Consider the following 25,504-nt stretch of genomic DNA (forward strand, 5'->3'; position numbering starts at 1 on the left):
GATATCACATCTGAAAAATCACTGCATTGTATTACCTCATATAAGATTATAATGCGTTTAGCCTTACATTTCAAAAGCATTCTTATGAGTAAAGAATTATATTTATTAATTCTTAAATATATTACACACTATTTTGCTCTATTACTGGGACATAACTAATATATTAATCTAGACAGCAAATTCACCCCATCCAGAAAAGATATATTCTACTCTCAAGACATAACTAGAAAACTAGAGTATTTATTTTAATCACTGCCTACATAATACTATAGAACTTTTTACTTACAAGATTGCATATATGCGGAGCAGATAAACGCACAAGAGTAAGGGTTTCCTGAAATATTTCAGAGGATGTAGGGTTGGAAAAAGATTACGAGGTTCTTCCAAAGCTGCTAAATTTTCCAAAGGAGTGCATGATTGAAGAAGCATGAGCAGCCACACACTTTGCAGAGCTTCTAAGCCCAGTTAAGCATTACCACAACAAACTTCAAGAATATGTAAATGTACCAGAAAGGTGTATCTGACCTTCATTTAAACTGTATTAGTTTTACATTGAATCACTATCAAGTGAACGTACTACATTTTTCCAAAAGTTGTTATCATATGCCTAAAAATACATAAAATTACCCTCTATGCAGTCCTTTAACAAATTATATTACCACTGCTGCTGGAACTTCCCTTCCTTTTTTTCCCCCCACATACTTGTTAGAATACCTATTTTTTTTAACAGTTCAATTTAAAATTCTAATAATTTCATCCTCATGTCAGGATAATAGTCTCTAAAAACTAGTGTAACTCAATCAATAAGCAATTTTCTGGCAGGCAGGCACAAAAGCAACGAATCTGGGAATCATCAAAGTGCTTCCACTCTGGAAAACAGGATAGTCGGCTGTTTCCATCCCTAAGTCAATGGACAGAAAGTGGACTTCATGCTTTTTAATTGAGTAACAGAATTATAACGTTGGAAAGGCACCCAAAGTGCTATCCAAAGCATTTCTGCACTTCAAGACGGAAACAACTACATGTGCATCATTCTAAACAAATTTTCTTAAAGATTTCCCAATACAGAAACATAATTTCCCTAGCCAAAATCGTTCTGCATTCCTTCGGTATCCTTACTCTTAGAAAGCTTTGCATAATTTTTCTTTGCAGAAGCTGCATGCACTTGATGACACTGTGTCCTTCTCTCTTCCAGACTAAACAATCATAGTAATCAAATTTCTTCCTCAGAGACTCCTTTTACACTTTTCATCAGTCTCACTCTTCTTGACTCTTGACAGTTAATAAACATTTTTAATGAAGGGCTGTAGCACCTAGATCTAGATGCAGCTCTTAACTGAGACATGGCTGAATAGATTGTCTTGCAAGCCGTACTTCTATTGATCTGTTAGAGTTTTGTCTTCCATTTTTAGTAGTACCATGATGTGACAATTCATGTTCCTCTTGTGAGCCGTTATAATCCCAAGATCCTTTCTACTAAACTATTACCTAGTTAGTTGGTCAGTTGTACCTCCTCTTATTTTTATGTATCTGAATATCCTTAACTGTGGTTAACTCTATTAGCTTTGTGCTTATCCCTGTATTTTAGACCATATCTCTGATACATGAAAGCTTCCTAAAGGATCTGCTCAAGTAGATTTGAAGCCTCTCACAACTACATGGTGGCTGCAGAATTAATATTCCATTATCCAGGTCATAAGTGAAAATACCAAAGCACGGACGTCCACAGAATCCTCAATGTATTCTCCTACTTTGACACTAAGTATGACTACAAATATATTCTATATTATAAATGCTTATTTTATAAATTATTTATTATATTGTAAGTAGATTTTACATATATATGAGTCTCTCTCTCTCTCTCTCTCTCTGAATATAAACATATACTCAGAAGTTTCCCTTCTGAGCATAACTTGCCAAATGGTACTGCAAAACAGACCATCCATTCCATTTATGTAGGACAAGATTTAGATATTTCTGGCTGAAAATGGCAGATGTCTATCAGCTGTAAGGAACAAAAGCACAGCATACAGTGAATATTTTAATCTGTGTTGCCATAAGGTGTCTACTACGTGGACAAATGGGTAAGAAACGGATAAAGTGAAATTTCTATAGGCTTAATGTGATGCTTTCCATAGAAGCACTTATTTCAGGCTAAGCATACATTATTCTGACTGGTTTCACACAAATAATAATTATGAGAATAAACTGAACAGTATTTTATTTGGAACTAGAAGAGAAATATAAATAGATGGCAAAGCGGTCACAATTCAACAGGCCACTAATTGTTAAAGTCTCCTTAGTTTTATAAAGGAGACCCACTTAAATGAGAAACAATTCCCCTCTAATTTGAAAGACATTTGAATCTTTCTTCCAATTACACAACGAACTTGACTGTGAGGCACTGATGTAATTCTCATTCAAGGAGAAAAGCATTAAGTAATCATGTTTTAATAAGCAATTCTGCACCACTTATTAGTCTGTCATTTGTGTAAACATCAAGCAGGGGAAACTTAGTTTGTATAAGATGGTATGAAATAGGACAAAGTTTGTGCAGAGAAGAGATTTAATGCAGTGAATAGGTCAGCACATACTATTAAATAAAATAGCTTACCTGTTCCAAACACAAACTACTACTCCAGGTTCTATTGCTCTACCTATATCTTGCTCTGGAAGGCTTTTTTACTGAACATGAGAAAGGAATTTACAAAGCAATACAAAATGACACAGCATCAGCTAAAAATTATAATATATGAGGAACCTCATAAGATTCATATGTGTGTCTTAATGTCTGTAGAGAGCACTTTTAACCAGACTATACAACTCCATACATCGTGACACTTGCAGCATTCTTAAGACCAGACAAGCACAAATTTCTGTACCGAAGAAAAGAAAAAGATCATTGTTAAAAACCCCAGCAGATAAATATAATTGTCAGAAAACAAAGCAAGAAATGTTGAGAGGCGAGAAGAATGAGGAAGCACAAATGAAGCCAGCAGAACTGATGGTTTTACATCAATCTACAGGAGCTTTCTGTTACTATCTACTAATAAACCCTCCTATAGCTAAACAAAATGCCTCTGTACTACTGTATCTCATGCAGCCCGCCAAGACTGATCCATTGGAGCCAGCCTGCAGACTCTTGGGCTTTCAGAGAGAGAAAGAAAAACACAGGACAATCTAAGAGGACCAACTGTCTGTAGAATTTTTAACTGCTACTACGAGTCATTTAAGAGACAAAAGTGGAAAGACAGGATATACAATAAGAAAATGCTTCTATATTCAATTAAATTCAAATTTCATTTGAATTCTCACAGCAGAGTTATTTTTAATTTTTAAATCAACCAATTTATTTTTAAATTGACCATTCTATAACTTGAAAGACATAAAGTTTAATATTGTTGTCTATGAGTTTTTGACATTTTCACAGCAAGCCCTACAATTCCCATGGTTTCTAACACCATGATCATAATCTCTAAGTTTTACCAAACTAAAGACACAGTAATAAATATAACTCTTAATTTATCTCTTAGGGGATTTATTTTTGTATTTTCACACAATACTTTAAAGGAACTTTTTTCATTTCATTAATTTCAGGAAATATATCCCTAGTCTTACAATAATTTTACACTTAATATCAAAACAGTGACATAAAGAAGATAACTTTGTAAGAGAACACATTGGTTTCTCACAAGAAATAGTACTTACTATTACACCGTTATTTTCTATATTGTACAGAGTAATTATTATCCAATACAATTTTGGATAAAGTTAAGAGAGATCATTAAAAAAACGTGCTGCTGTAGCAAATAAGTTAGTTTACAAAGCAGCTAGGAAAAACAATAATGCAATTACTTCTTTCAGAATACAGGTCTAATTGTCTATCCGGTTTACTGTCAAACACCAGGAGAAATAGGTATATTCACCTATTGAGTGAGTGAACCAACTGCTGAGACTTTGAAATACAAAGGTAACTATCCATGCATGTTATTTCCCTATTAAAGTTACATTGGTTAAATTCTTCTTCAAAGTTCTTTAGAAACCTGTACTTCTTATTAAATAATTATTTCTGAAAGAGGTAAGTTAATGAAATGTAAAAACAAATTTTTGAGAGAGGGCATAAGAAATGGGAACTAATGGGATTTGCAGATACAGCTGAGTACTGCATGCCACATGCACTTGAAGTATTTGTCAAATAAAGTATTTTTCACAGAGATATCCATGTCCAACTTCAATCTAATGTTTGAAGGACTGCAACAAGCAATAATTTCTTTAGGGTGTGTTTACAAATGCCAGCATGCCCCCATCCTGGCCCCATTTTCCATTTCTCATTTTTTGCATCACATGAGTATTAATTTTATAAATACTATACCCTTATTTACATTTCTCATTAACTATTGTGCAAAGACACAATACAGGAAGTTCATGATCAAAGACGTTTTGAAATATCTGATTGTGCTGGTATGTATCTATGTGTGTATATATCACATTATATGGATCATAAAACTGAAAAAGGTAGATAGCATTGATCACGTACAAAGTGCCCTCTTGTGGTTCCAAGCAGGCAAACTCAAACACATTTACAATATAGTATATATTTATATTGGTTTCTAATATATATCCGCATTGTTTTAGGAAAATAGTATCGATTATTATTCAGCCTAAAATTTCTCCTGCAGCAAATACTAACGTCATTTCTTTGTCCTATCTGCACATAGTAATTGACAAGTACAAGCTCTCTCTGTTACGGATCATGGAGGCAGACACCTGCCCTGCGGTAATGACAGCTACTGCATAAACTTCTGGCCATTAAAGACACAATTGTCTTGTCCCTTCCTGACACAGCTCTTTAGCTATACCAGAAAAAAAGTTTTTAGCATTCCTTATTCAAAATATCTAACAGTCCTATCTTGCTTTACACTTTATTTTTCCAGTAAAATTAATCTCAATGGTTAAGAGGTTTGGAAGAGTAACTTAATGACAGCCTTTAATTATAAATCAGGTCAAGGGCAGACATGGCCTGAAATACTGGCACTTTTAGATACGTATTAGAACTTCCATTCAGCTCTCCTATACAATATTTTTTCTGCCTCACTAGGATGTGGAACTTCCATTTTCAAAAGCAAGAAGTCTTCCAAGGTAAATAATAACTCCACATTCACAAGCAAGAGTTGAATCAGCAATCCACCTATGTTGCTTTAAAATGAGATTTACAAATGTATTATCTGTTCATTCAACAATAAATACAAAGGGAAGTTTTCTTAAAATGTAAAACTGAACAGTGACACAAAAAAGCAAATACAAAGAAACAACAGATACCTTTTTGGCCTTGGTTTTTTTTTCGTAAGTCTCTGATAATGGTTTTCTTTTTTCCTGAGTGGTGTCTTTGGAGAATAAATATTCGAACTCGGTAGTATCAAGTATATCAGGTTCTTCTAGTGATTCCCATAATGTTGGCATAGCAGTTTTCCTATAAAGGGAAAGGTAATAAAAAAAAATTACCAATAAACATTTATGAAAAACCTTATTGGATCTAACCATAATAGATGAAAATCCGTAACAGATTTAAAACTCAAAGCAACATGCACTGCTGCTATACAAACAGCATTCCTTCCCTATACCTTGCTCTTGTAAGGAGTCAAAATGTTTTGCAGAAGGCTGTACCAAAAAGTTTAGCTATTTATTATCCATGCCTGCTAGACCATCAATATGCTTTATTTGTATTGTACAGTTTTTGTACAACAACCAAATATTACAACTGCAGCTTATGCAAATGCATCTTGACAGATTTCTGCCAGTTCGACCCTGATTAGGAGTATTTCAACAACATCTATTTGAGAAACTCCCAGTAATCTATTTAGACCTGTAAAAATAAACAATATCAACAAATAGAGAAGAAAATTTATTCAAGCATATTTGTCGTTTGTACAGGACTTGATTCACTTTACGTTAGCTGCAGATGTTGTAAGCTCATATTTATCCTTGTTGCAATTTTGAGAAACTTAGAGTGATTATGTGGCCTATATTTTAGGAGACTAATCAATATTCTGCTCCATTCAACCAACCGTAAATTTTAAATGTGAATTATCTTTCCTTCTTTTTTTGCTTTCTAAGACCAGACTTAGTTTTGTAACACTTTGGAACTTGTTTACATAATCCTCTAATTTTATCTGGATTTGGGGGAAAGGCTGCAGTGCTGCAAACACAGCACTTCAATTCTCAATGAGCCTTGTTTCAAAATTTCAATGCTTCAGGAACATATATATGTGGGAAAAAACTTCTGAGCGGTCCTCCCTGTCTATCAGTAGAAGGTGAGCCCATGTCTTCCAGCAGATGTCACTAAAAGGCAGTGAAATTATTTGCAATAAAAAAGTGATGAAAACCCCTATAAAATACAAATGGCTGACATCACTAAACATACTTCCATTAGATGCAACATGCAACAAAATGTAATTTTCCCTACTAATTTAAGGGGAACCAAAACTAATTAATTTCTTTTTCAAATTTAGGATTCTTCCTACTTAATACTCAACTGTACATTTACTATCATGAATGTTCAAAGAACTCTAACTTTTCCATTAGCATCTGCTGATGCAGCACATTCTGCGTCACAGGACATGCTTAGAGCTCTGCAGCTTCACTTTCCCTTATATTAGCCGTAGTGTCAGCCACACGGAAGAATGAAGGATTCTTTCTGGCTTTGCAACAAGAAGTCCTGGATAGCTGCTGATCTGAGCAGCAAACCCTTGAAGAAGTTTCCAGTTCTAGTGCAGACCACAAAAATATAATGCACATAATTTTCATTTATAATGCATACAATTTTAATTTAGATTTAATATTTTAAAATAATTTTTATGATCTATTTTTAGACTTCTAGAACTGATTCAATTTTTTTTCTTAACACACGTAAATTCCATGCCTCTACACTGATTTTGTGACACATTCCTAGACTGCTAATTTTTTGTTATTAAGTCTTAAATAGCATACATACCCTTGAATCATGGTCTACAAGTAGCAACAAGAGTCCAAATAAACATATTTTACCTGCTACCTTGTAACTGTATCCGTGTCCAATACAAAGGCTTCATGGGACGGCTGGGTTCAATGGCAGGTTTTCGAGGACCTTGGTTTGAAGATAAAGTGCTATTAAAAAAGAACCCAGGCCCAGGAGGTGGAGGGGGTGGAGGTAACCCAGACCCAGGCAGTGGAGGAGGAACAGGAGGTCCCAGCCCTGGAAGTGGTGGTGGTGGCGGTGGTGGTGGTGCTTGAAAACTCCTACAGCCTTCAGAAAGCGGAGGCGGCAGTGGTGGACCAGATCCAAACTGAGATGTCAGTGAAGTCGGACCTGTTGGCAAAGGTGGTGGTGGAGGAACTAAACCTGGTAGTGAAGAATCAGGAAGGGGAGGAGGAGGTGGTGGTGGTGGTGGCGGTGGAGGCGGCATTTGTTTTGGTTGACAAGATATAACACTTTCTGAAGACTGTACATTGGAATTGTCCTTATTTTCACTTTGGGCAGAAATACTATGCGACAAAGAAGAAATATTAAGCTTTTTGGGTACTATTTGGTTACTTTTCACAGCTCTGTTTTCTTCTTCACTGGGCTTTATGAAAGTTTCTCTGTCAGTCTGAATACATACATTTCGGTACGTCTTTGGTGGGTTATCATCTTCAGTAGAAACACCAATATCCTTTGCTTTTTCATTTCTTCTGTTTAATTTATTATCAAGTTCATTCTTCAGATGTGCAATCGTTTCCTCAAGCTGAGCAGTTGATACAGCATGTTCTCCACGAATATGGAATACCCTGAGTTCAAACTGAGACTGCAGAACAGCAACAAAAAAAAAATCCCTTAGTGCAAATATTTCTCCAAAGGGTTTACTTCGCAGTTAGTAAAAGCTTCATATTTAGACTATGTTCTCACTTTAAGCAAGGACAGAAACACCTCACTTTTCCAGTTCTAAATGGCTTTATTGCAAGCTATTACATAATTAGACAATTACTAATTTTTATAGAAACTTAAGTAGTGTGTGTTTCAGCAAAACATATCTTATAAGTAAATATGCAGAACACCAATTTAGCAAATTCTAACTTGCACTTTGTCTTTAGGCAGACTTACTATTTTTTAATTGCTGAATGCAATAATTAATAGTTCATTATGGAAAAAAGGTATGTTTTTCGAATGGGATTGTACTTAACAACTTGTACTTTATTGACTACTTCATTTAATAAATATGTCATATATATAGTAACATGTTAGGAAGTAAAAAATACATAAAACACAACAGATGCTGAAATTCCTCCCAGATAAAACATTAAATAAACTAAAACACTTTCTCAATCTATTAAAAGTGTTCTCATCAATTACATTCACAGAGGAACATGTAAATTCTCCTTCAAATTTATCTTTACTATTAGACTAAAACTTCATTTCTATCAGATACATTTTAACCTACAATTCAGGAAAAGAAATCTTAGAACAAAGAGGATCAAGAGGATTTCACTGAGGTAGAAGCAAATCGCAATCTTTCAAGAATAGATGTAAGTAAGGAAGAAAACCCCCCACTTTTCTTACCATATGTCAGAAAAATACAAAACATTTGACACAGAAATATCTCCTGCAAATAATCTGATCCAATACTGCTATTCCAGATTATTAAATCCCTACAAGCTATCTTCTGTTATGCCATGTTACTATCAGGCAGCTGACTGGTGTTATCTCGTTTCTTTGCAAGGCAATGACTCCTGAAAGAGCATTTTCCATGGTCTGTACAAAGGGAAGCCAACAGAAGCAGCTGTGATTTTCCCAAATTTCTGCAGGCACAGCAATTTACATGTAGAAAATGCCCACACAGTGCTGGTCAGAAGTGAACATAGCACTCCCCACTTATCATTCCAACTCGAGTACTAGGTCAGGGTTAACAGTTTACAGCATTAATTAATATGCATCCAGGTCGTGCATGTGTAGCTCAGTATGGCAAATACAGCAGCGTAATATACTCTAATTTTATGTCGTACAAAGAAGCTTGAATAGATATGCAAACACTATGCTATTTCTTATAGCAGCATGATCACCTTGTGTTTTAATCGATTTGTTGAGAACAAGTCCAAAGTAAACAATCTGAAAATATTGGACACAAAATGCTCCTTTTCTTAACTGGCAAGTGTGAAGGTGGGAAATCAAGTTTAAAGTCTTGCAAAGATAATCAAACAGAGATTTGTATTGGAAACAACCCAATTTCTATTAGTTTTATAGAAGAATTAGGACTAATATGTAAAACAAATACAACATTTTTTGCTTGGCTTTTTTGCTTTTCCTACTTTTACTCTATCAAAGTTTGTTGTCGCTCAGCTTCATTATTCAGTTCAACTATCACAAGATTTTCTGCCACCTGAATTGCTCCAGAGCAATCACTTTTCTTTTTATACTGAGAATACTGATCCATAAATGAGGTAACGAAGTAAGTTTGCCTCAGGGAATTTAGCTATTTTGTTTATCATAGTATTTTGCCCCTATTTGACATCAAAAACTCCCTGACAGAACAATTTACTTTGAACTTTCAACATTTTTCCCAGCTGTAAATCTGAAGTCACCTTAAAAACACACTGTAAAACAGGCACAGTATTTAACAAAACTACTTATTACATTTAACTGGGCATAAAAGCAACTGTGTTAGTATTACGCACCTTTTCAACTACAGATCTTCAATCTTTAATTTACGATATAAAATTGGTGATTTAAACTCTAAATTATATTTCAGGTTATAGTTGCTTTCCATTCTTTCACATTTTCAGAATTATTTTGTGTTAATAAAAATAATAAAACTATTAACATAAACAAGAATTAAAGCTAAAATTACTAAGCACAAAAAAGAAAAGCAAGTTTAACAAAAACAGCACATTGGGAATCTGTGTTGAATATCTCACCAATGAAAAAGATCAATTTTACCCCACTGACTGCAATATAAAAGAGCAGTAGGTAATAAAGCAAGTTTTTCTTTTAATTACCTTACATCTCAAAACAAATCTTGTTCACCAAAATAAGTAATATTGAAATCCTTTCAGTTTATATAACTATGATAGTATTTTCAATAAAATTTTCAAGAATATGGCTATTCATACATACTATATATATATATATATATATATATATATATACACACAAACACAAACAATACATACATATTCTTAATAAACATCTGATTCCTGGCAAATATTTCTTCAAAAGAGATGAAATGCTCTAAAAATCTTATAACAAATCAAACGGCGATCAAACAGCATCCAGTCATTCTAAACAAGCAGAATTTAAAGATTCTCTTTCTGTCATGTAGCACGACAAGTATGTACAAAGTCTATTACATTTTCTTTATTATACCACTAAGGACTAGTTACATGTCTTATCAACATGTACTATTAAATAATAAAGAAAACCAGTGTGTACTAAACTTAGGCACCTTTGACTCCTGAATGTAAGTCAATAACTAAAAATAATTTAAAAAAAAAATACAAATTTCATTTGTCTGTGGCTTAAAACTTTTTACGTGGTACTGCCTGTTAGAATGAAATCTCAGAATTCAGGCTGCAGAATGCTTACTGATAATCACTAGACCTCAATACACAAATCTTGAAGGAGCCTATGGAGAACCCAAAGTAAAACTAAATTATCTAATCAACTGAAATAATTAAACTAAGTTTAAACTAAAATAAATTTTCATGTAACCTTCTCGTCAATACAACCATTTGTTACACAAGATGATTTCTGACTTTACAAATAGGTTGTTCGTTAAAACTTGTGGGATTTGCAGTGGTTCAGAATCCTACTTCTGATGCATTATATATCGAATTTATAGTTAGTATTTTTATTATAAGGATAAATCACTAAATTTTGCTACAGCAATTGGTGATACAGTACATATCCAGCCAAATCTTTTCTTCCTTACAATTCATAAAACAAAGGGTAGGAACAACGGAATCTTTTTACACTTCACATGATTATACACAAATCTAACATACTGAAAAGTAATATAATACAACTACTTCCATCTCACAATTTCAAATGGAAAATAATACTGTGGCTTCCAGGAAGAACCAATTTTTAGCTAAATTCAAATCTATAGGGATCTGAATAGATACAGTTCAAATTATTTGGCTGGATAGATACTGTTCAAATTGTTCAGTATCTTGTTACCGAATATGTCAGCAATTATTGCTAACATATTGGCAATATACAGAGTCTGTTTTCATGTCACATCATGCACCAGACTCCTAGAGTCTTTGGGAACTGCTGTTAAGATGAACAATGACCGAAGGCTATCATCAGAATATAATAGTTTGGTTACAGCTATTTTAAGCAGAATGAAACGGAAAAAAAAGAAAATGCCGCAGGAAACAAGATGTCTGAGGGAGGGAAGGTGTGGGAAAAAGGCTGGAGGGACTGAAGACATGGGAGAAAAGCTGTAAACTAAAGCTTAGAAAGCCACCCTATGCAGCATGAATGAGCACGATTTATTCTGAGAAAGGGCAGAGGACTTGGAAACCTATCAGAGTAAAATGTATAAATTTCTGTATAAAATGAAGCAAGACATTAAGAAGAACAATTTGGGAGATGTTCATCAGCACGCTTTAGACATATAGGAAAACATTTTTTTTCATCTGAAAAATGCATTTGCCACTCTGCTGACTTGTTTAGAAGCCTGGTTGCCCACTTCTCAACACAATTCATATAAGAAATTGGGATTATACATGCAGATTCAACACGCAACAAACTAGCGCAAGGAACACTTTTTTCTACTCTGCTGACCATTTCACTTTCTTGCAGCATTAATCCACTCTTTCAGACAATATAACAAATTAAGCCCTCAGGCCTTGGGACATAGAGGATCTCTGGCTTCTCATTGTGTCAATGACTCTTGTCAGCCAGTCAGTGACATTATCTAGCTTTTATCACATATTCCCCCCTCTCCTGTACACACACATGCACATACAGACTTGATACTTACAGCTTCCTAAATTTTTATGACAGCAGAGATATATTTTCTCCAGAGTACTGTTACAAATATCAGATTAGAGGCAGGTATGTTTCCACAAAACCTTATTACTATCTCCTCTTTATATGACCACCTCAAAAGAAAATGTTAAGTATATAAACATACTCACTGTAAAAGCCTTAATGTCCTGAAATCAGATTTTAATCATAAACTTGAAAATACCTCCTGAGTATCTTAAGCTTAATCCACACAGCAATATGCTACTGAAAAAGAATTGTCTTACCTCAGAACAATTTTTCTTGCATTCATTGTCAATATTAAATATGAAAACAATGCTACGCTAGTATGGTGAAGAACACTGTTAGAATTCAGAATTCATAATAAATTTATCACACAAGGAAGTGGTATGAAAAAACATGCTACAATTCAAAAACAGAGGACTGCAGCGTACATTGCCACTGAAGGGATGGATCAGTAGTACGGCAATTCTCGGGGAAAAGGATCTGCGAAGGTCAGCATATCACAAAGTGATCATGAGTCAACAACTCCGTATTAAAAATATATAAATAGAAATGTCATATGCGAACAAGCAATCCTTGTGCTCTGTTCAGCTACTAAAAGCTGTGCATACGTTCAGTTAAGGGAAAATGCCGTCCCTGTGTTCATGATCACTGCTATTGAAATTCGGGGCAGCTCATTTGTATTAATTTTCTAGGTTCAATCTATATTGCCTTTTGTCTCCACCTCACACTTACTGGATAATGCCCCCCTTGTTTCCTTAGTTTCTTTCTGTTTCTGCTGCTGAAGAATACTTCCACTGTACCCTTAAATTTGCTTTGCAAGACGTAATTCAGCTTGAGTGTTGCCAACTGTCCTTTTAATCCTGTGTTTTTCTGACCTCTAGAACTAGCCTTCCTGGCTGATGTAACTCTTTCTCCATTCTTCCCTAGGCTCTCTGCTTCACCCTCCTGGTAAGTCTTATTTTGCTTCCCAATCTGACCTTGCTTGGAACTCAGGTTTCAGAGTTTTTGCACCTCTGATTCTGACTAAATAAGGTCCACATCTATTTGCTATTCAAGCCTCACTGGTACAGTTGTACTCACAAATGAGTTTCTTTAATTTCTCAAGGTATCTCTGGTGTCTCCCATTGGAATGGGCATGATCCATTTTCCTTGATTAAAATCACCTCATCAGAGCAAATGATCCCAGCTGACCCAGTCCTCTTAAACACAGATGTTTACATATAAGCTTAGAACACCTGTATCACTCTCTTCCTAAAAATATACTACTCTTAATGGGTAAAATAGAAGCCACCTCTAAAAAAAAAAAAAATCATTCCTCTTACTAAAACACGCGATATTGCCATGATACAAAGATGATTATGCAAATATCCAAAATACTGATACACTGTAAACGGGAAGAGTTTTTGGAATGGCTTTCCGATGTCCTCCTGTCTCTTCCCCTTACACCCAGCCCTCTGCCATGTGACTCCCGTGACTTCCTTTTTGCACCTGCTGAGTGATTTGACACAACATAGAGAAAAAAGGCAAGATCTATTTTCTGAAATAATGCCAACAGCTCAGCCTTGGTCCCGTGAGACTCAGGAACGTATGAAGCATATGTTCAAAGGAAGAAAAAGCCCAAAAATTGAATCAGTGTACCCTGCTTCCACTATCCATTACAGTCTCAGATGATAGAGCATGCCATTAATCACAAAAGAAAAAGACTAAATCCTCTCATTCAGAATGTAACCTCCAGGTTGTTTAAATGTCTTTGAAAAGATAATATGGATTGACACAGATAAATCTCAAGACCAATGTGACAGCTTTTCTCTGTGCTCTCATAGGTGACGGAAAGACTACAGTCTCATTTAATACAGTCAATATGGTCCATTATAGTCTATATAGTCAATTAAATGCAACCTTGACTTATCAACACTTATTTGCACCATAAATGTTTAAAAAACTCTACGAAGTGTAACAGTAAGACTAAACAAAACGTTCTCTGAAACACTGTTCAGAACAAGCAATATGCAGAACTTTTGGCTTTGAAACTAGCAAGTTAATGCTTTACTGTTAATGCATAACATTTTTGACTAGTGTTTACAGTGTAATTCTACTCTGAAAAGCACTGTGTAAAAATGGCACGTCTTTAATGAACAAAGCTGTTCTCTGTATATCAGAGATGGACCTCTTCTTTAACTGAGAAACACACACTTTTACTAGTTTTTACTCTAATTAGCCTGGAAAAACAACATAGTAGAGAGAAAGTGAGCTCGATTTTATTCCCTTCTCTGACTTTATACTCTGATTGTTACATCTAATTATTTACTTACGCCAAGTCATGAAAATGAAAAAAATGGAAACAAAGCAGATACTTATCTAAGAATATGGTTTCTAGAAGTGGAAATGCTCAGGGGGTGGGGGTGTTAAAAACAAAAGAAGAGAGAAAGAAATGAAAAAGTCTAAGAATTCTGGAGGTGCCGATGAAAATTATTTTTATAGACTTTACAGCTTTTTTTTCTTAATAGTATTTTGACCATCAAAGTACTGTGCATAGAAAACACAGAAAAGAGAGGAAAAACAATTTTTTCCCAGCCAGCCTCTGATTTTTTGGTTTTATTTATTCTAAGTAATTTCATCTTCAGTTTTTGGAAGAGCTCATGCTTTTTATTGTTGTATTGTGTTGACAAAGAAAAAAGTTCTTTTTTTGTTAAATCTCTGTTCTTGAAAAAACATACATTTGTTTTAAATTTTAAAAACAATCAGAGATTTAGCAAAGGGTTTCTCAATGAAAAAAAAACAAACCTCTGCCAATTTACACAAAAATCAAAATTCCTCTCCAACAAATACCTCAACAAATATAATCAGTTACATACGGTATATCACCATTTTCAATGGTACGCAGTGAAGTTTATTCTTACACCTCAGAGGAAAAAGTAAGCCAAATGATTGACAATTCTCTAACATTCCCAAAACTCTAAATATTTGTATAGGCTATGTATACAGAGCCCAATTCTCTTTCTAATTTAAAAACATTAAATACATAGTTTTATAGAGGAAATGTAGCAAAAGCAGCTGGGAGGAAATTTGACTATAGCGGGTATACAGAACATTGTTTTTCTATATATTTTTGAATACATAGTTATTTAACAATTATTGGCATTTGGGTAGTTAAGAAGGAAACACAGCCTTATAGCCAGTAATTTTGGAGTACAAAATTATTGGTATAGACATCATTAAAATATACCCCGTTACATGGCAACATACAGAATTTTAAAAAAAATATCATGTGCATGGCTACTTATATATAGGACTATAAATGGCTTAAAATTCACGTAGCATTTTAAGCACTAATTCACTTCAAGTTTGATAATTCAAAGATTTACCATGAAAATACATATCATGTTTGATAAGTTATGAAACACAACTTCTGATTTAGCAACATCTGCAATTACTTGTAAAGATTGATTTGTGATTCTTTGAACAATTACCATTTCTACAAGGCTATACCATGAAGAGGTCCTCAATCTCAGGTTACTACACTTAAGTAAAACGTATAAATAGACACCAAGCATGTAGCTACTTGACTACACATTAAAAAAAAAAAAAAAAAGTTATTCTTCCAACAACTAAGTTACACAATTATTCAACACTGTATTAAATTGCATAAAAAGCAGATCTTTAATAGCTGAACTACTTAAAATAGAAGAGTCAAAATCTCTATTTATGACAAGGAAACCTAGATGATCAAGTTGCATATCCTATACTAAAAATTTTAATAATTAAGTATTTGAGTATATCACTTACGCATTTACAATGGCTCAGAATGCATCTTCCATAACAATTTCCTTCCTTCCTTAATATTTTATAGCCATACTTAACAGATTGCTATATTTAAACAACGCATATTCATATAACGAGTGAAGTTGTTAAAAGCTCTGTTTCAATATAAAATGCACATTACTGTGAGCTTAAGGAAGTTGTTACAGAAAGTGTAACAGAAGACGGAAAGCTTGATGCAGTTAATGTGTCCAACCTTTACAAGACTTGTGTTTACACCAGCTGACTCATGTATATTAGTTTATACAAGGTCTGACTAATGTAAAAAAGGACTGTCAGTATAACTGCACAAGTCATGTGAATTATCTACCAGAAAGAACAATGTGATGTCATTCAAAATTCCAGGTTGATTCACCCATTAATTTCTCCTTCCTGTGCCACCAATCCAGATAAACACAACATAAAGTAAAAACTTGTATTTCTAGACTGGTATAAAGGGAAGGAGATGGTAAAGAAGTTTTAATACTTCTTCCCTCTCTCACCTTTTTGATTGTATTGAAATACCTGGTATGATACACTTCATTTCATCTTTTTCCTTGTCCTGTCTGGAAGAAACACCATCTAACCAAGATTAACTTCAAAAAACCAAACAGGTAAATGAATCAACTGAATGAATGTATGAGGAAGTAATATACTCAATGCAAGTAGGTATTCAAAGGCAACCTAAGGAAAAATTATTTTTGAGAAATGCACTATGTGTTGTACTCCATCTGCTGTTATTTCTGGTATTTATTATTCCTTGTTAGAAAAACTTCAAAACCAGCAAACTGCACTTATCAGACTACCAAAAATCAATGAGAAACTGAAGGTATTATAATAATATCTACCCTATTTACTGCAAAAACATTCAAATCAAGCATGGCATTTTTATAGTGAGTATTTAAATTAACATATTCTTACATTTTCTTGTATGTTTATATGTTTCTAATATTCTTCCAGTTCATTGTTCCAGTTTCACTCAAAACTATCCTTGATGTAGTCAGTAACATGTTCTTCATGTCACTTCAGACTTTTTTTTTTTTTTCCATTTATAACACATTTTGAATACTTCTTTTCTATAGACTCAGTTCTGCACACAAAATTAAGAAACATTTATTAACATCTTCAGCTACTGTTCATTCTCCTCCCTCTGTATAGTATGTCAGTCGTATTACCCCTTTGCTTGGCTCCCTGAACCCATTTCCTAGCAATTCCCAGTGCTGGTTTCCCCTTCCTCTTTCCTATTTCATTTTCTATGCATATTCAACTGTATACTACATGGGAAACATGTCACTGAAATGACTGTATTCATTATAGGCTTGTTGTCACGCTTCACTTTTATTATATTACTATAAAATGATTCTTCTCCTAAATGAAATCCCATTCTTTACCAATTTGATTCTTTATATATGCTTTCTGTCTTCTCTTTCTGCTCTTTACCATGTTCCAGGACCCAGAATCAATAATAGCCAGGCTACCACCCTTCCAGTCACAAAGCCTGTGTGCCTGTCTCCAATGAGAAGTGCCTGTCAGAAGATCTGCAAGCTTTTGGCCACTGCATTTGTACATATCGAGTCTAGTGGCTCTATAAAGGCAATAAATAAGAAATAGCAGGGTGGTTTCAGGTTTTTTAAAATAAAATATGTACCATAAGTTTAAAAAAAAAAATCCACAACTGGAATTTATTAAGTAAGTCTGCTGACAATGGATTATAGTGGGAATGGGAATTGAATCAGCTCATTCTTTCACACTAGTGCTAAGCTTTCAGTGACCATATAAGCATAAAGGTAACGAACACACCTCCGCGTTTGTCACTATAGGAAGAGTATGACCAGCCATGCAAAGCAGATCTACAACACAAGAATCTGTAGCTGTTTCACGACCAGGACCATGTATTCCGCACAAGATACAAACCACCCCTTGCATTATGGACTGCACACAATCCTATATTCTTCTAAGCTTCAGCATTTTCTCTTCCATATTTGTGGACCTTGTGGTCTGTCCTCTTTTCCATGCTCCTCACAGAGTGATTTCCAGGTTGCCTTAAAGTTTGCTTCCTTCATCCTGATTGCCTTGTGTCTGCCCTGTAAATGTTTCTGTAAAATTACATTAATCTAGGCTTTGTTTCCTGCACGTACACATACTCTCCCCTCAGTACTTTCCCTGTTCATAACTACCATCCAGCCATTTTAGATTACACAAATTAACTCACTTGGAGAATTTTGCTATATAATACACAGCTCATGACAGCTCATTTCTAGTCAACAGTCTTCCCTGTCACAAACATTGTAGCTCCTTCCCTATTCTGCTTCTTACTTGCAGTTGCTACCTTAGTCTTAGGACAGCCTAGGTTTCTATGTCTGTATAGGTATAAAAATACTAACACCTATGCTTTGTGGTCACGTTCAGAAGATTATATCCAAGCAGAAAAAAAAATGCTATTCAAATATTTTAAAATACAATATATAAAAAAATAGACTGATATTTAAAATTCTATTTTAATCTATTTTAATCACTTGTTTTGATGACCATTTACTTTAAAGAAGTTACAGTAGTTCTCATTTGCCAGGGAAATTATATGAATCATTACTTTTACTGATATATATAATGATTTGGCATGTAAAATGTGAAAACAATGCAAAAAATGGCTGAAAACAAGTTGAAGATGAAGTTTCAATGACAAAAACTACAGAGGTAGTATGGATCCAATAAGAAAACTGATTGTAGTAGAGAGCAAGTTGTCTCTGATCTTGGGAGAATGTTTTTGGACACCTAACAGCTTTTTTATTACTGTGGCTGATTAAAATGAAAAGCCTTACTACTAAAATGTTCTTTTTGATGAGTTTTTTTGCCATGAACTATAGACCTTGCAGTCCAGTGGGATACAAATCCTTTGATCCTGTGCAGTCACATAAATTCTAAGTCGTAAAACAACATTGAATTTGATTTTATTAGTGTGGCTGATGTTGCCAGAATTGTAATGCAACCTTGTTTTTCTTCTCTTTTCTTCCTTTTCTTTCGGGGAGGGGGTGGAGAGGAAAGCAGACTATACTGTCAACATTGCTTCACAGTCTAAAAAACTAATTTCTTTGGCAACCAGACTCCAAGATTAAGCCATTATAAGAAAGCTTTGTCACTACACAGGAAAGTAATGATATATATCACATTCTGCTAAGTTGCAACCAATTATTTGGTTGAAGTAAAAGTCGAAGCAAAAAGCAGTGTAAGTACAGCACATGAAAAACAGCAAGCAAAGATAAAGTTACGTATGTATAGGAGGATAATGGGCAACAATGAATACTAGTTTTCAATAGGAAATATTCAGCCAAATAGCGCTATGAGTTTGCTATGAGAATAAAACAAAGTAACTCTACACTTTTAGAAACTGAAGATTTTCACCCTGTATGAACATAATTTTTGTCTAAAAATTCTAAGAATACCTACACTGAGGAGATGCCTAGCCTCTCCACCAGTATACAGAGAGTTCACACGTGCAGTGAAAACAACTAAAAGATTTCGAGGTTTAGCAAGCCATTCACTTCCTAGCTATGGAGGGAAATTAATTTTCTGGGGCCTTTCTATCACCAGATACCAAAATAACTACAGAGGTTCAATTTTACTTTACAGAGTCACATACACAGTAATTTTCTGATGCTTACAATTATCACATTCCTCATGTGTTATACAGAGGGATCTCAACACATCAAAACAAATGCATTGTTTGGTGAAACAGTCCGTCCTTCAACATAAAATATATTATACTACAAAAATACTACCTATTTCTCCATAGCAAAGGAAATGAAGGCAGAGGTTAATTTCACATTCAGCTTCACATTCAGAAAACAACAGCTTTCATTAAGTTACACATTTTCTATAGAAGGACCAAAAAAAATAAAAATCTATTCCTTTCCTCACTACGCCATTATAGAAAAGATTTTTTCATATTGACAGTATAACACTTGCCTCAATGACAATGATTAAAGAGAACATTCAAACCGCAGATATCTTTGTCAAGGCAAAGTATCTTTCATGACTTCTATCTTAGTTTGACTAGGAAGCTTCCAATTCTTCAGATGCTATCATAAACGTTAGTGGTAAAAACAGATGACAGTCTTTAAATATTCACCAATCAGGTAACATGTAGAAGAAAACCCAACACTGTGTTTATTAGTAGTCTTTTTAACATTGTGGAGCTGTTTATGCTACACTTAGCAGGTAAAGATACCAGTACACTTATCTAAGATACAGCTTACGAACTCCAGAGATTCCATCTGGATAAACAGAAGTATAACATCAATTATGGAAATGACTGTAATTGCGTCAAAGACATACCTACTTTAAACTAATGTATACTACATGCTAATTATGCATCATCACATTATTCTAGGTGTTCCCATTACAGAATTTGAAGAAAGTACTGCACATACAACAATGTGTTAAAAAACCAGCTTTGGTCAATCACTCAAAAGGGAAAATTACAGCTGTGGTTGCGCGAGCAACCTTAAATTTTCTCCCTCTTCATCAGTATTTCCATGTAGAACTGTGACGCAGAAAATTTTTCTTTTGACAGAACCAGTATCTCATTCAGTGAACATGATGGGAAATATTCCAGACAATAATTAAAAACGGCACTATGAAAAAGCTGCAAGTCTTTATGATTTCTGCATTGTATGTGCTGAAGTTGAAAGGTATATAATGAACAAAGCCTGGAACCTCAGGAAGAGACACAACATTATGACAGTAAAGGCATGATAATGCTGACCTGGAAAAGCAGATTCTATACTTGCTCAAACTGCGAACTTCCTGCAGGATGAGTCATAAGTCATCTTAGTCAGTGTTTCTCAAGTGGTAATCAATAATACACCTTATTTTCTAAGACTCTGGGATCCAATTTATAGTTGCAAGATTAGTTAAAAATGAACTGTGATATGAACATATATGCAAACATAAGCATCCCAATAAATTTGTTATACCTTAGATCTCTGTGCATAAAATATGAATAACAATAATACATGCCTATCTGAATATATGTTGTAAAATCCAATTTATACATATGAAACATCCTGACAAATTAAAACTTGTGACACTGGAAAATCCATTATGAAACTATCTATATTCAGATCCCATTTTGATTAATAAACAAGGGAGAGTATTACTCACTGACCAACAAAAATAAAATCAAATACTGAATAGATTGCATTCATTCTAGGACAGACACTGGGGGAAATTGTCTGCTTCTAAGTAAAGACTGCACCGTGATGCCCAGACCCAAGTCTCTGCAATCTACCTCCTACAGTTTTCTGTCTTAACTTCCAGACTACTCCTTGCCAGTCTCGTCCCAATATCTCTACTCACTATTTTCTACCTAAAGCTCCACCTCTCACATCTCCATATATCTTTCCAGCTCTTATAGTCTGCTTCAAATTCCAGTGACTTTTCTTTCACATTGCCTCATCATCAAAACAAGGGTCAGAAGACAGGCTCCTAGCTTTCAGTTTCAAAGCATCCTTGGAAGGGTGATCCCCACCTAACCAAGAGTGACTTGTGGCACCCATTAATCAATGGAACTTAGTTTTGCTCCAGTGTTATTTTATAACAACTTTGGCAGCTTCAGTGTCTTCGGTGGCTTTGTGGAAATGGCACATTATAAATTTTGTCATAACCAGAAGATGCAGTAAGTACTAGGACTAGATTTGCAGTCAGAAGCTGCTAAAGTCTAAGTCTCTACTGCATATGAGAAAACCTAGTTTTGTTTCAAAAGTTTAACTTCCAATTTCAGACAGATTTTCCCTCTATCAGGAAAGTGATTCATCCTTGCCAAATTTGTCCCTGTTCTACAAACATGAAAATTAGAGCCAGTATTTTTAAATTACAGAAAATTATGTACTTTGTTCAGAGAAATGGCTTATAATTATTAGATTCAAACAAACATCTGGTATAGTAAATTTCAAAAAGCAGATCATTTTGGCAAGGAGGCATGGGGTACTTGTTTTCAAAATCAAAATGGTAAGATAACATTGATACTCCTCAATTTTTAGTGGCTTTTATACTCCCATGATCACATGTCATTTCATTTCTCTTGTAGACAATTGTTTCCTATGTTACAGAGATCTTCCAAATCTGTCAAAATAAAATGTTATCATGTTCACTGTATGTGTTCTACTTTATTCTCCTGAGTACATAACATACTTACTCAAGGTGACGGGATAAATTGACTTTCACAAACTATGATAAATGCAGGGTTTTCTAACGAATTTTTTTAAAGAGTAACATTTTAGCTCTAATTAAGCAGAGTGTTTTGCAATGTGATTAGATTTGAGCAGAAGCTCAGTCTTGCTGAAGCTTTAAGGCTATAAACTATTTTGATCTCTACGCACATTTTAACTATGTAATACCATGTCCATGTCCATGTGTTGAAACAAAGTTAAAGAGATTTTCACTGTATCCAATACACGGAATAGGTCTATGGTAACTTCTTAAATAAACAGGAGAATCCTTGGATCAACATGTGGAATTAAAAGCATTCTGCAGCTAACATGAAGTCTAAACAATCCCAAGTTCTCACAGTGAAATGGTATTGATGAAAACAATAGAGCAGCAATGTAAGACATGGCAGGCAAGTAGCAGTGAAAAAAACCCAACACAACAAAAGAAAAGAAGACTTCCTTGATATTCGAGCTATCTGATAAGAAAATAATCACAGTGAAACCTATGATTAAAGGAAAATAAGGATGAAAAGCACCCGTTGCATTAAAAATCTGGAAAACAGGAAGACAATGGAGGAGAAGAGGAGGGAGAATTTTGCTTAATGTCAGTATCAGAGCACAGCAGGGATACTTAAAACTTCATCAAGAATTATTATAGAGTATGAAATGAATATAGGAATCATAATGTGCAAGTTTTTAAAACATAATTAAGCACTAAACTGAGGAATATCTTCATACACCACGAAGAAATGTTCCAAGCTTCCTTTCTGAATGAAAATGCAACTGTCAACAAGTGGTTCTGTAGAGATTAAAGCACTTCTTGCTAGCTCTTCATATGCTCGTATGCACCCTGTAGAAAGCTACCATTTCATCGCTCTTGTCCTTTACTATCATTCCCTAGTCTGGCTATGCAAATTTTTCATTACAGGGTGATTTTTCTCCTGCTGAGATTTTTCTATTTCAGGAAATACATACTTCAAAGATAATCTTGCTCCCATTGTCTGGGAGCTTTAGAAGTACTGAAATTGGTTTTGTAATGCAATTTTACAGGATTTCACTCTCTTCTTTCTCAGATTTTTAATTCTTTTCTCAATCTTTATATTTTCACTGTCTTGCACTGCAGAGGGTCCACACTGAACAAGGAGAATTCCTTCATGAGAAAAAAAGTAGCCAAGAAGAAGATTCATAAAGACAGACAGTTCACACACAGTGGTGAACCCATACGTTTAGCAGCTAAGCACAAAAGCCTGAAATATTTCAAGTTAGGCAAGAGTAGTACCAATAATTGACCACAAGCTGGGAGACCTTCATCAGCAACACCACATGGAAATGCTGAAAAGCCTGGTCAGCTCATTAGAAAAGACTGACTAATAAACCCTTGCTGACCTTGGCTGCTCCTTTGAGCTGTAGCTCCACTTCACCAGACAGAAGCATACATGACACAGATTTTCTTCTATTTGTGCATGCTGGGACATGAAAATACAGTGAAGAACACACAAAGCAGCTAGCCACCTTACAGATGCATTTCATCTTGTAAAGGTTAAAAACAACACTCTCAACATCCTGAAGAAAAATGTTACTACCAAAAGTCAGCATATTATCCACTTCTTAAATGTTGTTTTGTTAAGTAATATGGCATACCAGAGCTTTCAACACTGTTCGTCATTGGCCTCGATATTTCAATATTAGATTTCAAAACATAGTTACTTCTGACAAATTGTGAAATCCCTATGCAAGGATTCACACATGCACACAAAACTGAGGCAGAAAAAAATATTTAAAAATTTATTTTTTCCAGGAAGTAATGACAAAGATCCCCACCTAAGAGCACCCAAGTCAAAAATTTTTCAGTTGGATCTGTTAAAAAAAAATCCAGGTTGTTGTAATAGACTGTCCACAAAAGAGAAGGTTTAGACAAATTCAAATGTGTTAAAAAGTTTTGATTTGGTGTTAAAGCACCTAATTTCCGATGTTCTTTCTGAGGCTGAAATGAAATTTAACTTTTACTTATAAGTAAAAGACATTTTAAAATTCAAAATAAAAGTGAAATCACCCACTTCTATAAAAGAGGGGTTTTGATAAGCCTTATGGCATACAACAGCTTTCAACACTATTCACTATCACCTTTCACAGTCACATTTCAAATTTCAAAATCTAGCAGTGAGAAGCAGCACCTTTTGTTATACCCATGTTATAATCAAAGAGCTATGGGAGCATTCACAAATTGAAGCACACTGACCATGTAAGAAAACGAATGGGAAAGTGTAAAGACAAAGGGCCAGGGAAGGACTTGTAAAGCATGAGAGATGTAAAAACAGATTTGTAAAAGAATGGAAAGGTCGTCACACAGGTAAAGCTTTATTACGTCACTCAGTAACTGAGAAAATGTTTTTCTGCCTTTGTGGTCTCCGTACAAAATAAAAATGAGTATTTTTGAAATCATCAGACAATTTTGACTGGTGCTATGACTTTCCCTTTCATACTCCTTTTTCTTCCACATTTTTCAGTCTTTTTCTGTGGCACTTTGAGGCACTGGTCTTCAATCTCAATTTATGATACAAAATTTTTTTCAAAGTTAAGCAAGTTCTGTGAAAAGGAAACAACTTTCTACCCACTTCTACATTTCAGCTCTAGAAACCTCTGCAAAAATGCAAACATTACTAAGGAGACCACAGAGGTCACAATGAACACCCCATGATACATTCTTCTCTAAATGAGGCCAGTCTGCTCTTTCATAATGCCACAGGCAGTTATACACCAACTACATTACTGTTCACTATTACTTAAGTTTCAATAATATGGTCACAACTGTGTTAGATGCAACTACAGGTATTTCTTTCTAAAACTTGCAATGAGATACTTCAAGAGAGGTAGAAGTATTATTTTATTATACTATTTATCGCATAATTTACAAGCTATCTATAGTTTATATCCTATTGTTATAAAATATATATTATTATTTCTTATAGAGTATATTATTTAATGTGCATCACATAATATATAGTAGTACTATTATACAAACCTCTGATTAATAGCTAAAGACATTATTATTCTCAGTTTGGGAACAAGTAAAAGATGTAGTGAGTTGGTGGAAGCCTAACAACCTGTATCAGAGAGGAAGATCCATGCATAAGGTACAGTTATAGGACAGCTTAGGACTTTGATTCCATCTTCCAAAAGCAGTATCAAACTTCCCACTGAAAATGATGGGCTATTTGGTGCCCTTATGCCAAAGGGAAGAAGGAGAAATTAGAGAAAAAGCCTAACTTTTTTACTCGTTCTATCAAATGAACTTACAGGGGAGAAAAAAAAAAAAAAGTATGTGCACCCTTGTGCAGCTGTGTGTGGGATTCACTATTAAGTACTTCAATCAGAATGTTGCCTTCAAGTTAATTCCTTCCTTTCAGAAGACAGCAGTCCATTTACAATATTTTGATTTAATGTTAAATTGTTGCCATCTACTTAATTGGTTACTAGATACTGCAGACTTGGT

The 25,504-nt window shown here is 34.5% G+C and overlaps 1 protein-coding gene across 2 annotated transcripts in view; it reads right to left on the bottom strand.

Moving 5' to 3' along the window:
- Positions 1-25,504, bottom strand: part of FMN1 (formin 1) — a 178,775-nt gene that overhangs the window by 82,176 nt on the left and 71,095 nt on the right. For both annotated transcript variants that reach the window (XM_086462891.1, XM_086462892.1), the window contains 2 exons: positions 7,045-7,820; positions 5,320-5,470 (listed from right to left, as the gene is read on the bottom strand). In XM_086462891.1, the coding sequence (XP_086319017.1) occupies positions 5,320-5,470; positions 7,045-7,820 (927 nt within the window). The remainder of the gene's footprint in view (positions 1-5,319; positions 5,471-7,044; positions 7,821-25,504) is intronic.

The sequence above is a fragment of the Leptosomus discolor genome, chromosome 3 (genome assembly GCF_034619465.1).
Source record: "Leptosomus discolor isolate bLepDis1 chromosome 3, bLepDis1.hap2, whole genome shotgun sequence".
Classification (NCBI taxonomy): domain Eukaryota; kingdom Metazoa; phylum Chordata; class Aves; order Leptosomiformes; family Leptosomidae; genus Leptosomus; species Leptosomus discolor.